This window comes from Orussus abietinus, unplaced genomic scaffold (genome assembly GCF_000612105.2).
Source record: "Orussus abietinus isolate OABI.00-Male unplaced genomic scaffold, Oabi_2.0 scaffold98, whole genome shotgun sequence".
Lineage (NCBI taxonomy): Eukaryota > Metazoa > Arthropoda > Insecta > Hymenoptera > Orussidae > Orussus > Orussus abietinus.
Genome location: NW_019394383.1, coordinates 312,069 through 326,518, shown reverse-complemented (window position 1 = coordinate 326,518; position 14,450 = coordinate 312,069). Strand labels below are relative to the sequence as shown.

At 40.6% G+C, this 14,450-nt stretch overlaps 1 protein-coding gene across 2 annotated transcripts in view; it reads left to right on the top strand.

Annotated features, from left to right (window-relative positions):
• Positions 1-1,737: 1,737 nt before the first annotated feature.
• Positions 1,738-14,450, top strand: part of LOC105698919 (bicaudal D-related protein homolog) — a 70,607-nt gene continuing 57,894 nt past the window's right edge. For both annotated transcript variants that reach the window (XM_012423565.1, XM_012423564.1), the window contains exon 1: positions 1,738-3,153. In XM_012423565.1, the coding sequence (XP_012278988.1) occupies positions 2,911-3,153 (243 nt within the window). In that variant the 5' untranslated portion in view covers positions 1,738-2,910. The remainder of the gene's footprint in view (positions 3,154-14,450) is intronic.

Genomic DNA, 14,450 nt, shown 5'->3' with positions numbered 1-14,450 from the left:
AAATAAAATCTAAAGTAAACAGAATATGAGCCACTAATGGGATAAGTTTTTTAAAATATTTTTCGAAACTGTAACAAATTATCATCTCTTAGTCGATGTATTTTCTGTGTTGCAAGTAAAGCCACGTTCTTAATTGTGGAACTGTTCTTCCTGTCAAGTGTTTTTGGCAATTAGTTGCTGTATCGGTATCCCAGGAGGCATTGGGTGCATTCAGAGGAGACAACTGTTGAGTGAGCGCTCATCTTAAGATGGAGACAGTTAAAGTATCACAGGAACAATGTATGAGACTCACTTAAGTGAGCCAAAAGTTAATTTTTATTATTCTTCACAAACGGAACGATCTCAATTTAAACGAAACACTTAATATTATTTGTTAGATATAGTTATTTCATTACTTAGTAAACCTTCTGCTATTCTATTACCTAAAACGATTGTAGTTTCCCTTCCGTTAATTTAAGGATAGTCCTCGAATTACCCTATCGATATACTGTTATTTTAAAGACAGGGCTCAAAGTATCACTTCGAGGGCAAGTCCTCGAAATAGCTTTTAGGAATATGAAAGTACCCTCAAACAACACGTTGTACATATGCACATATATATGTATATACATACCCGGAACGATACGCGCGCGCGCGTGCGTGCGTGTAGTTCCGGGTGGGTAATCGTCTCTGTCGTCGAGCCGCCGATTTTGACTGGCCAACGATGGTCTATATTAATGAAGTTGCTTCAGGTAAAAGTGTCTCTTTTGACCCCCCGGTACGCCTAATGGCCCATACTCGGATTTGGACTCGACCGAGTCTTTCGATTTGTGTAGCTGGCTTTGTAACATGATTTAAATGCTTTTTGTATCGAGACTTTATATATAACAAACATTTTTTGTATAAGAGCAAAACTAACCGTACAATGTAGAAAGGTGTTTGTTACCCCTTCTCATATTTTTTATCGCTCATGTTCATTACTCTCTTCGGAATTTTCGCATCTTCACCGTCTAGCGACACAATCGTATATATTCACCTCGCATTAAAAGTATTATATTTATTGAGAACGTATCGAAGCACACTTTATTGTAATTATATTTACGATCAATCACAATTTCTAAATCAATAAACATACTACTACACTTTTGGCACGTTTTAGATATTTCTACTTACTAAGATTGAATTTTGTATAAGCATGTACGTATAAATTAATCGATTTACTTACGTATTCGTGTACACGATAAATATACGAGTGACACCCGTGGAATAATTTTATAATAACTATTATGGTATTACCGAAAGTCGAAACGTAAATGTCTAGAAACATGGATCTTTTTCACCTGAGTTTTCGAAAAATTGGCTCACCGAAGAAACTATCTTTGAAGAAACTGTTCCATATACCGAGAAACCGGTCGACCCATTGCGGGTACAGGTCCGAAACTCTCTCCTCGGTTGGAAACAATTCGACAAATGTCCGAGATAAGACGAACTATTCACCCGGAGAAGCGAAAGAACGCTCGAATCCCATTTTTGCATTAACGACCGGTGCTCGTGGCCAGGTGTGCCGAAGCGTTCCGGTGAGACGGGCAAGCCGGTTGGGAACCGGTTGGGAACCGCGTGGCACCGTGGGATCCAGTCAGGTGGTGGTTTCGCTCGGCGCGACGGTGGGGGGGTCGGCAGGGAAGGGGAAGTCGGAGGCCTTCCCCCCTTCTCGCGGACGTTCGCCCGGCCGAGAGAGTGACTCGCCGCCAGCGGGTGGCCGATCGCGGCCGGTCCTGGTTCTGGATAGCCTCGAAAGCCCGAGTTCGGTCCGACGCAAGCGGCGCGTTCCGGTACCAGGGTCTCCCGAGTTCCGCGATCGCTTCTCCGCGCTGGCCCCTTTGGTGAGTCACGCCAGTCAGTACCTGTCCGACCGTGGTGGCGCGCGCATCTCGACCGGTGGCACGCATCGCGGAGCGCGAGCTCGCGACGTCCTCGCGACATCCTCGCGGCTTCTGCCGCAGCAGCGGTCGGCGAACCAAGGGCACCGAACCTACCGAAAAGAAAAGAGGAAGAAGGGACAGAGATCACCGGCGCGTCCGCATACGTACTTTCTACGAGAAATCGACGCCCGCCTCGTCGCTCATCGCGGCGATTAACGGGGAAGAAGGAATCGTAGGGGCCCTGGAAGTCCCCGGGAGAATTGGTGGATCGTTACGTCGACCGGTGGCCCTGGAAAATCGCGGTGAAGATTTAATCGCGAAAGGGAGGATCGATACGCGGTGCTCCTAGCAACCGTGCCACCCGGCCCCGGACATTGGATACGGAAAGTCTTCGAAAAGCAAACCGGTGGACCGGATATTACCGATAGAAATCGCGAGGTGGGCGGGGAGGGGGGGTCGTGGGATCGTTAGGCGGACTCGAAGTGACCGGGTGCCGCGCGAGCGGTATAGCGGCGGTGCTTATGGCGTAAAACGGGGAAGATCGTTGGGTGCGATGTCGATGCGCGGAAGTGCGCGATCCGGCGACAGGAGCGAGTGTCGGGACGAGGTCGATCGGTGCCCCTGTGACGCGACGCGGTGTTCGGCGCGACGTAGCGTCTTCCGGAGCCGAAGCGGGTACTCTTATCGGCCGCTGATTGGCCGGTGAGGTTTAGTAACCTGCGCGTGGACGCTGCGCGGTGAGCGAGTGTTTACCTCGTGTCCACGATAGGCCAGGGTAGCGGCGCGGCGTTGGGTCGATCCCAGCGGTCGATCGTCGACTGCCCGTAACTTTAACGAGATGCGATAAAATGAGCATCGAGGTTAAGGTTACGCGGGCGCGAGCGTTATCGTTGCGATCCTGGGAGGACGCGGGCGTAGCACCCGCTGGACCGACGCCGTTTCGGGCCGCCCACTGCACCCGCGTATCGGTACCGGCCTAGTGGCGGTGTCGAGCCAGTACTCCCCGAAGATGCTACCCAGGAAGGACGGCCAACTGGAGCCGTACGCCCTCGAAGACATGATCTCGGACCTGCAAGCCCGGACGCACTCCCTCGACCACGAGGACGTCGTGGCCGACCCGCTGGAGCTCCTCAAGCAGCGCGAGCGCGACCTAGTGCTCGCCGCCGAACTCGGGAAGGCCCTGCTCGAGAGGAACCAGGAACTCACCAGGCAGAGCGATGCCTTCGCGGAGGAATACGCCGCCAAACTGGAGGTGAGATTTCGCAGCTCGCCGTCGGGACCGATGCTGGATCTCGCCCGGGAAGAAACATATCCGCTCTCTTAGCAACGCGCAACATTGCCGACACCCCTTTGCTCCACAGGGATAAGTGCATTATCAACGGACGCGTTTGCAATTGCGACTAGTGCAGTACGTTTATTCGAGTACTTCTAAAAGAAGGTCAATCGTGGTTTCAATTGCTTTGGCTGCAATTGTAAACAGCTGTTGGTGCATTTGTTGCCGTGGTGTCAGTGATTCGATGTAGTGCTTTGCTTTGAGTGCAGATGTATCTTTTCCCGCTTGGTTCTTTGGGACGTTGACGTCCTTACGGCGAAGAGGTTGCTAGATTACAGAGGGGAGTGATGCTAACGATGCCAGTGGAATTTAAACGAGAGATCCTAACGTAGCACGTGCATATTATGTGACGAGGCGCTGCGCTTGGGGACGCCGAGTGCATAAAAGAAATGATCGTTACCGTCTTTCGTTATCCTCTGAAAATGGCAACTTTAAGTACCGGCGGCGAGAAGATTAATGCATGCACGGAATATGGTTTCTTCGAATTGAAGGGGAATTAAAATTGAACGATACCGTCATTAATCCGTGAAAGTAAGTTACGGTCAATCGTATGGGATGTTAATTCATTACGATTTATTCTTGTAACATCCCGTTTTGAGAATCTATTAATTTCAGTCTTTAACAAAGAAATCTCTCCGCCCAAGTTGTACGAAAAAGGTTTTTTTCGTGAACCGGAAGAAGTAACGATGAATGACAACTTGATTATCGTACCGTATAAAAACGTGATGGTTTATTCAATGGCGGGAATTTCTTTACGTTCCACGTGGTACCGAAGCACTATCACCTATACCTGTATACGTTTTGCTTACTGATATTATCGTTAATAAAAGTTATGTTATGAGACGTAAAACTGGCAGGATCTTGAAACCTCGTCAATTAATTTAGGGTAAAATTGTCATGATATTTGTCAACCGAATGATACAAACGTATTAGGTGTACAATATTATGGAGATAGACAATATGTGCATTAAAAATCCGCTTTCGTCCCTTCACGATATTTGAAGACTTCATTAAGGTGATATGAAAGGATCATTCTATATACATGAAACGTGAAAGTATTCGTAAAACTTTTCTCCGAACTGGGTGCACCAAATAAATTGAGACTTTAGTACGTGATTATGAAGGCCCTAAGAAAGAACGCGATGCTCATGAAATTTCATTTTTCACAAAAAGACGTGATCTTGATTTTAGTCTAAGCTAAATAGAAAAAATTTCTTTTTTGAAAAATGAAATTTTACGAGCATCGCGTTCTTCCTTAGGGCCTTTATAATCACGTGCTGAGGTTTCAAATGATTCGGTGCACTCGGATTGGACAAAAGTTTCATAAATGTTTCGACGTTATATGTATATAATGCCCCTTTCATATCATCTTAAGATGACACTGAAATTGTGAAATGATCGAATCGATTCAAGCGCCATTTAGGTAACGAAACAAAAATAGGTAGCAATATAACCAAATGTCATGATGTCTCGTGAGAAAAATTAGAAAATGTGCTTGCGGATATTCTACAAATAACGCAAAATATTGCGATCAATTATTTATTTTTCCCTATTTTATATTGAAACTCGAAAAAATTGGAGCAAATTTTCGGCAATCATTCATCAAATACTGTTCTATTAGGTTTTTTTTTCTAGTTTATTACATTGTTGTATATTTGTTATATTACAAGGCTATTATGAGGTCATCCCTGTTGATGACTCCGAATTGAATATTGTCCTTTCTTACCTACGTTGTAGGATTTTCACGCATTTACAAATTTTATTTATTTTTCTGTTTCAACCTTTTTGGAAATAGTTCATTAGCAATTTATCGCTATTCTTTTATGGAGGTAGGTACGGTCATCCGAAACGTCAGTAAATCCCGGATGCTTTTATTTAGACACGGATTTGTCGCTAGTGACAGTATGGATGGTAACAGTGTGTACATTTTTTTTTCCTCAATTTCAATATGGTTTGGATAATCACTCCATTAACCTATTGGTTACCTGCCATTTTGGATAAGCATTTTTCACTTTGTCGAAAAAAATTCCCTTTCTCGTGAACTTAGAAAGTTTTAAAAAAGAAGCAGCGTAAAAAGAAAATTTATCTAAAACGAGAGAAAAGATAATTTGGACTTGATTGTTAGTATAGAAGGAAAGAGATACTTCGTTTGAGTTCTGGTGAAATTGAAGTGGAGAACTTTAACCCGGCGTGCGAAAGGCTCTGTGACACAAACCTAGATTATTCTTTTTTCGAAATTTCAAATGTTTAGCGGGAAAGTACTCTAAGTTGGGAAGTAGCTGCGCGAGATGGGGTAGTAATTTGTATAAAGTTATACGGCAGGTGTATAGCAAATAACAATAATAACAAAATACCAACATACTATTTAATTATTTTTATTAAGGCGTGTCAAACCCGCTTTACGTATCGTGCCATTTTTTCGTCCTACGCATACCGAATCGAAACATTCATTTCCTTTTATTTTGTGTAGTATAAACGTATATAGTTGTTATTTTAACAAGTAATTCCTCACTAGAGGTCTTCTTTGCAAGTTATGCATTTTTGGCTAAGATTGTCCTATCGGGTGCAAGTAAAGATATATTAACGTTGTTTTTTAGCAGAGCGAAATTTTCAAAATTTACGATCTTGTAAGTTAGGCATTTGAAAAGCTGAATTTAAATGACTAATAATTAAGCAATGATCGGTAATATTGAGATTGAACTCGATAGTTCAATTTGTTTAAGGTGATGTGAAACTGGGGTCAAAGAGGTCTCATTAAAGAAACTTTTCTCCGGATTGGGCGCACAAAATCATTTAGACTTTACAATGTGAACGTGAAGGCTATTTGGAAGGTCTTGACAACCATGAAATCTCAATTTTTTACAATTTCTTTATGAATAATTTGACATTTTTTTTATTAAAAAAATCAATTTCATGGATGTCAAGACCTTTTTATAGTTTCCTTATTCACGTTGTAAAGCTTTAAACGATTCGGTCCACCCAGTCCGGAGGAATGTTTCATAAAAGATTAACCCCTCAAATGTCGTTTTGACATGCCCTTAATTAATTTTAAATTGCAACCTCTACATGCTTAGCCGTATAAATACGTAACGTTAGAAGCATTAGGTATTTGGTTTGAAACTATTATTGTTGCATCTCCTATTAAAAAAGAGGGATTTAATAATTTTGATATTTTATCGAGTTCACTCAAGAAAGATACTTATACGCATAAAATGCATCGTATACATGAACAATTATACTAGCTCAGAATATCTCTTTTTATTAATGGCAATTATAGTTCCTTAGTTTAGAAAAAAATGTTTTCCATGTTAAAATAAAAATTTCCATTATCAATTGTTCGTAATTTTACCTCGTCCGAACTCGAATTTGAAATACTTATTGTTAGTAAGATTCATTGAATACATGCCGTTCTCAAATGAAGTATCAAAGTGTTTTCAAGAGCACCGGTTCCCATCACTAATTAGCATTGATGATAGATAATTATAAGGTACCTTTAATAGGTCGCCTAAAGTGTGGAATCATTTTTCGCATTATGACTGGCGTAGATTACGTAATTAATGATGGGATAATTTGATTTGTTGATTAAGGGAGGCGGCTAAGAATAAATCCCACGATTCGGGGTCTCTCTTGTTCGCAAAGGATATTAAGGTTAATTGATAAGAGGTAGAAGGTAGGTCGGTGGAAGTATAACACTTGTTAGTATGTGGGTGTCACACTTGCGTAGACACCGCGACTTTAAGAAGGAGGGTGCATTTAAGTACATCGATATATGCATATATGTAGGCGAGTGGGTTCACTGATTGTACAATAGTATTATTATGAAGTGAAACCCCCTTCAAATCAGTCGATTCGAATGCAACACTTCTTTTTTAAGGGTAAAAGACCAAACTGTCCGAGACTTTGACACGTCACTCCTGATCATCTAAGAATTGTCCTGACACATTCAAAATTTGGATGTTTGGAAAATATTTATTAACTTAGCCCAGACCAGAACCAACATGGCGTTGAGCTTATATTTCGATCAGTAGACAATTATCGAAGGCTCTGATATGAGAAACGAAAGGGTCAGGACAATTTTACGACAATTTAGAATACTCTGGTAGTCGATAAACTCGCATTTAAACGGAATAAAGGCAAAAAAAGTGTTGTATGCGCTTCCATGCTAACACAATGGGAATACGAGGTCTCGGAGTGAAAATTTAATTAACCTGGAAATCACAGATGGCGCAGGGGGTCCTTTGCAGTCAATTAGGGCCCCAGAAAGCATGAATCCAAAGGATTTCTGGAGTTTTACTTAGATTTCTTTATAATTATTGTACGAAAACGACAGGTGGAGTATGCCATTTGGTACAATACCCAATATAATTTGATCCAGCTGTCGATATGAAAAACGAACGTCGGCAACGTAGGCATTTAGGAAAATCTTCTTTATCGACGTCGATCAAGTTCCTTGACGTGTTTCACTTCACCTTAACCCAGGCACCGCACGAAGTGGAACGTCCGTATGTTATTCGTATATATATGTTCATTGAATGTTTGTAAGATATATATATAGATATCTATGAACTCGAGATTGAAACGCGTCAGTGCCGTCGTGCGTTCAGCGTGTAAATTTTTAACTTTAATCTTTAACGTAATTATATTATAAACATTTAAATGAGTCAGAACAGAGCTGCTACGTTGGTAGCATTTTATTTGTGTACCAAGTTTTATCCCTTTACGCTCAAGGTATTTGACAACTATATATACCAGTTACATTTCAGCGTCCCTGCAAGAGGATCGTTGACCGCAGCCACAAGAAAAAAAAAAAAACAGAAAAATCGCGCAGCGGAACGACGAGGAGAAAGTAATGACGCTTCCTAAACAAAATCGAAAACATATCTGGCATTTAGGAATTTACATTACTTTATTGTAATACAGTGCATGTCTAATAACGTAATACTCGAAAAATCAGATAATTACATTTTATCTGCAATCGCGTTTAACTTCCTTTGATAAACATAATTAAACATAACGGACACATCTGATGAACGATCGTCCAGCTACTGATTCTTTAAGAAGTAAGATTAAATTTTATTTAAAGGCCTAAATCTACGACTTAAACTCGAGGTTTAACAATTACATGATTTCAATGGGCTGTACGATAATTTGTCTCGCTATGGCCTTAAATCGTTTTCGCGAGTTTTCAAAAGTAGTAAACTTTGTCGTAGTTAATCACGTATGTGCGTGCATCCAATACGACAGAGCGGAAGAAGGTCGAAGAATGGTTACGACGGTTACTCAACGTCCAAAGTTGAGGTCTGCCGAATGATCGATTAGACATTCGAGAACTGAACTATACTCATGCTGGAACGCACACAGCCGTAAGTCTCAATGTTTTAGTAATCGCGACGAGAGAGAGAGTCTCGGGGGGTATTCGTGTCTCTTTTCTTTCCGTACATGCCTGCACAGTTAACATCCGAAGGTCAACAGCACGGTTCGAGGGACTGTGCGCGAGAAAAGGACGCAAGTACCCTCCAAGACCCTCTCTCGCCGCGCAGTGGCGAAAATAACGAAGCTGGTCAAAACTATTTCTTTGCCCGAATGTCAAATTTTTCTATTTTAATATGATATTTCATCTGTTTTATTTAAAATTTTTCATTTTTCGTTTATCGACGTCGATCAAGTTACTCGACGTGTTTCACTTCACCTTGAGATGTGGTATCGTGCATCAGTTATGAAATTAAATAGTATTTCTTTCTATATAACGTAAGTGAAGTTCCCAACTCCTAAGAATATATTGCAAGAATAAAATGAACTGAAGTGGTAAATTGCGAATTATTGGAACATGTATTACAATAGCGATTTATTGCGTTTTAATTACACTTGATCTGGAAGAAATACACGTTCGGTTAGAGTACGTCGCTTTAAGAACAATCTAGGGGGTGAATTTTCAGCACATGATCGATTGTCAACGAAATACGCACAAATAGGTTATTTAAGGTGTTATGAAAGGGTTATTCTATATATATGTTAAAACGTAAGTATGTATAAAACTTTTCTCCTAACTGGGTACACGGCATCATTTGAGACTCCAGCACGTGATTACGTAGGTTTTGAAAAAGAACATGACACTCGTGAAATTCCACTAAAAAAGAAAAATGTGACTGGTTCTAGTTTAGGATAAGTAAAAAATGTTTGTTGAAAAATAAAATTTCACGAGCTTAAGGTCCTTCCTTAGGGCCTTCATAATCACGTGCCGATGTTTCGAGTGATTCGGTACCCCCAATGTGGAGAAAACTTATAAATATTTTGACCCTTTTATAACACCTTAAGCATGCCTGAAATCATTCGTAAAAGCGAAAATAATACTTTGCATATTATTGAAATTTAATGAAATAAATTATGATATATTTTGAAAAACTATATAACGATGCAAAACAATCCGTGAGTTCAGGAGTTAAAAACTAAACGTAATAATTAGGTGTACATTTCTCAAATGGTCAATGATTGTTTCGTCGTCAATAAAATGTGCGGTACATGTACGTGGCTTGGGCATTTCGTTAAAATTTGATTACGTTGGGGTCACTCTATGTTCCGTAAAGAATGCATCGAAAATCATCTTCCTCGATATCGCGTTGTCTTCCCATTTCTCCCCATAAACCCTGCTCGTAATTCCATGTTACGAGCTTCTGAGCCAGCCGTCACGAGAAGCGAAAATTCAGAAGGGCCGCGTTCTCATTGTGCGGTTCGGAAAGTGAATAGTAAAAAATGAAAGTTGGACGTATCCTCGGTTTCCCCCGGATCTCGTCTTAAACGGGCCATGGGCGGCTTGCGTGGAGTCGCAAATAATATTTTAGGAGGCGTTTTTAATTGGGCCCGGTCGCAACGTTCCTTTTCCCTTTTCGGAGGATGAGCGGGGAAGGGTAGTAGAGCGGCTCGCGATTCGCACAGATGGGCATAGAGATGGGCCGGTCATTTCGAAAGTAACGCTATTGCGACGTAACTCCGTTATTTGTGCTCTCTTTGAGGCGCGCTTGGGACGATTCGGCTGTGCCTCGCGTGCGACTCTTCCGAGCGCGAGACGTTCCGACGACTGAGCCGACGTAAAAAACGTAAAAACTATAACGTTCTTTTCTCCTTACGTTAATTCTTATATACATTGACTGCATCCATTGGGCTCGACATATATCCGAAATAATCCGATTTGGGATAGAGAATAAAATAACATATAGTGATATACAATAATATATATATGCGTCGGACTGCATCGGACTGTCCGATGCAGTCGGGGTAGATCGGTTGATAGGATGTCGGGGAAAGTTGAAGGGTTGGTCGTCGATAGGCGGTAACACGTCGCCCAATTGTTGCTCAAAATCCAGATCCTTGGCTCTTTCGAGATGCGCTCTGGACGAAGGTTGCGGGTCGAGAGAGCGAGCGCTGGTCTTCCGATGCCACCGAAATTGCAGCGCCGAAGAGACTACTCCGACAACCCGGTAGAGGCCTCACAGATCGGTTACATGCGATTGCGCGAATATTCAAACGTGAAAATTACGCTAGAAAACTGTAAAAACGTAAAAAACATTAAAAACCGTAAAAACGCAAACGACGGTCGGCGACAAGAACGACTCGAGGCTTCGAAAGAGGAAGCGCCAACTGGGAAACGGATTCGCGGACGCCTATGACCCGGTAAAAGTCGAAAGACCGAAGTCACAACGAAACGAACACGCCGACGAGAGGTCGAATGCGATTACCGAGCAGTTTGAGAGCTGGTGTCGAATTACTCGAATAGATCGTGTATCTCGTGTGTATGGCGTAGAACGCGATTCTGTATACCGTGATTTAGAATTACGGGTTTCGTGTTACTGGCGTGTTCATCGGTACACGGAATCGGGAGCACCGATGGTACTTTGTTTTCAAAACTTTACAATTTACAGTTCCGAAAAATCTTCATAGTTTCGAGACCTCTTCTGTTTTGGCAAGTCACTGGTTTCTCAAATCCTCGAGATTAACCATTTGCCCTTTGAATATTTCTCTAACCGATCGAATTGTCGCTGTAGAAACGACATTGGGGGGCAAAGGGTTAAAGCTAACTAATCACGGACGACCCTCACTCGACAAACTGATTTGGTTTATTCATCCCGTAATTCGTCTTGACATGGATAGTTACAATATTGTAGGAGGTGAAATTACCGAAGGCAAATCTACTATTGACAAGTCTATATTCTCGGAGATTCACAGATTATTAATCGTTGAAAATGATATATATGTAAGCCTCGTGTAGAAATTGGTCCAACTGTTCCCTTCTATGATTCTCGACCAAGTGCGCCGTTCCGTCCACTGTTCGGAGGGCCCGTCTTGGTCTAGCCGTATCAATCTTTTAGGCCAAGCTCCTATCTTGTAAACAGTCTCGCCTTTCCTCGCCCATGATTCTGGGAATAGGTCCGCCCATGGACCTCCGATAATTTGCCTCTTCGAAATATTTCCTTCAATATGGAAAATTGGAAAAATACAATTGTTTGTAAACATGAACAGACATTTAAAAAAGAAACGAGGGAGTGGATGTCCGGTTTATTGTGTTTATTTCTTATAAAATTAACATATTAATGATATTTGAAAAGAAGAGATTAACGGAATTAATGGGTACATATCATCATCTTCTATGTATATGTCGTAGCCAGATTGTAAAATTTAGGGCTTTGTAAAACGCGGCCAGATGGTCAAATCTTCGTTCGATTAGCTTTATTTGATGTAAGTAGTAAAGGGAGTATTGACTAAGGGACAAAGCCAAAATAAATGATCGGAGGTCCATGGGTGGCCCTATTCCAGGGATCACGAGCGAGAAGACGTCATCGTTGCCTTAAGAACCGATAAGGCTGAACTAAGGCTGTCCCTATGAGTGGACAGAAAGGGCACTCGGTCTTGAACCACTGAATCCAGCAGTTGGCACTTATTTCATATACTCTAGTTTTGAGGCATACACATATATTTGTCTTATAAAAAGCCATCATGCCAGGCTGCGAGGTCGACGAAATATAAGAAACTGTCAACAGTAGACATATGTATTTAAATTCCCTCCTACAGTAGGGTAGGCCAGGTTACATTAATCAGAATATGTTAGGTTATAGAAAAATACGCTTTTTATAGAATGACTGAAATAATGCAGTCAGAGCGTAAAACGAACGGTAATTTAATGAGTTTGACTGTCCGGCGGTGTCTTCTCGGTCGTTTTACAAAACCCCGGATTTTACAATCTGGCTACGACCTATACGAAACATTAAGAACGTACTGCTGGTGTTTTTCAAGAATGCTGATATGCAATTTTACAAGCGCTTTCTTTGATACAGGTTGTAAAAGCGCTGAAATTATTCAAATTTTACCTGTTACATTAAAAAAGTCACTTAACCACCTTGGTTAACAATGTTCATGTTCGTTGTTTCAAATTAAATTTAAAAAAATATGGTAAACCTGAAAGAAGCTAATTATGACTTTCTATTCAATTCAATGGTTTAAGTGTTAGCCGGTTATTTTTACGAATGTAGAAGAAATTGCGTGCAAGACTGCGTCAGTCCGTAGGACAAAACCGACCGGTTTTATCCTTCAATTTCGTATTTCAGTTAAAGCAAGTTTCATTTTTGCGTGAGCTAATTAAGTGTCTGCAATGCTTTACGCAACTTAGAAAGCAAGATTTCAAGAGGTTCTCGTGCAAGTGATACCACGTGTAATTGTTGCGTAATTGTATAAATACCCTCAATTTCTCATGATGCATTAACAGGGCATGTCGGTTTAGATCGGTAAAAGATCAATTGTTTATGGTCCTTTCTGTAAACATCTTGAGCCCATCTTCTAAATATTTCAAATGAACATTTGGGAAAGTGACGGAGATACGGAATTAAAATGGAAGCGAAGCGGAGCATACGGTCGAGCAAAGCAGCTCACCTAGATTTCAAAACAATCCAAGTAAAGTAAACAATCCAAGCGTCGCATGAGAACTAATATACGGATAAAATGGGTACTTCTACTCAAAATCTACAAATGTCTATAAAAAGTCTAATCGATAAAGTATATTTTATGCATATTACAAAGCTAAATATCTCTCTAATATATTACATGCATATGTTACGCGCACATCGCAGCTGTATATAACATCCTACAGATATCTTTAGACGTAGGATTTATAAGATTTTGTGAGTCCAGGCATGTGTGAAGTTCGGTTGGTGCAGCTCCTCGTACAGGTCCTAGAAGGTGGGTGTAGGCTGTTTTAGGCATACAAAAACATATTCGCGGTACTCGGGAATTGAACTCGGGACTCATGGATAGGTTACATTTACGTTGACCATTATGCCATTGAAGTCTATACGAACGATTGAACATTTCTCGGACTCAGGAAGGCTGCCACTCCATCGGTGCTAATGATACATATTGTATCTTGTAAACTTGTGAAAAGCCGTATTAATGATCGTAAAATTGAAAACTCATTTAAAAAATTGTAACAGTGTTATAAAATTATAAATTTGTTTAGAAATAAATAATAAATGTATACCAATTTACTTTCAAAACATTAAATTTATAATTCTACTAAACCTTGGGTACTAAACGTGTATGAATTTTATCAACATATTTTAAAGACATATATTTCATATGTTTGTATACATTTTTTTACGATATAACTGTATCCCCAGAAAACACCTTTGTGTACAAGAACCTCGCCAGGTACAAACTCGTATTTATATTCTAAATTATGTTTCTAGATTCAAAAAGCGTTGAAATAATATTACAGAGTCAAGTGTACAAGTTCTAGATGTCTGCTTCTCGTCCGATCTGGCATTACCATCCTATCTTAATTTCATAATTTACAGATTTTTACATGTTTGCCTTTATTTTCTATTTTACTGCTGCCCATTTACATTGTCATTTAATAATTTATTTTTGTCATACGATCTTTAGTTTATGAGTCAATTTCTTAAGAGCATATTTTATGAGAAAAAGAATTTGAAGGTAAGTATATTTGGCGCGTTTTTTTAATACCGAAAGTGTAGTTTTTCGGGGCATTTCACTATATTTTGCATATTATAGAATGAAAGTACTAACGTGTTTCACGAAAATTGTTGATCCCAATTTTTTATTGCGAAACACGATTTAAATTATTTTAGTAATTTAAAAAAGAGACAAGAATACAATTCGAGAATTTTACAGCTAAGGTGTTTTTTAGGTAGTTTTTTCTACAATCGGAGTTC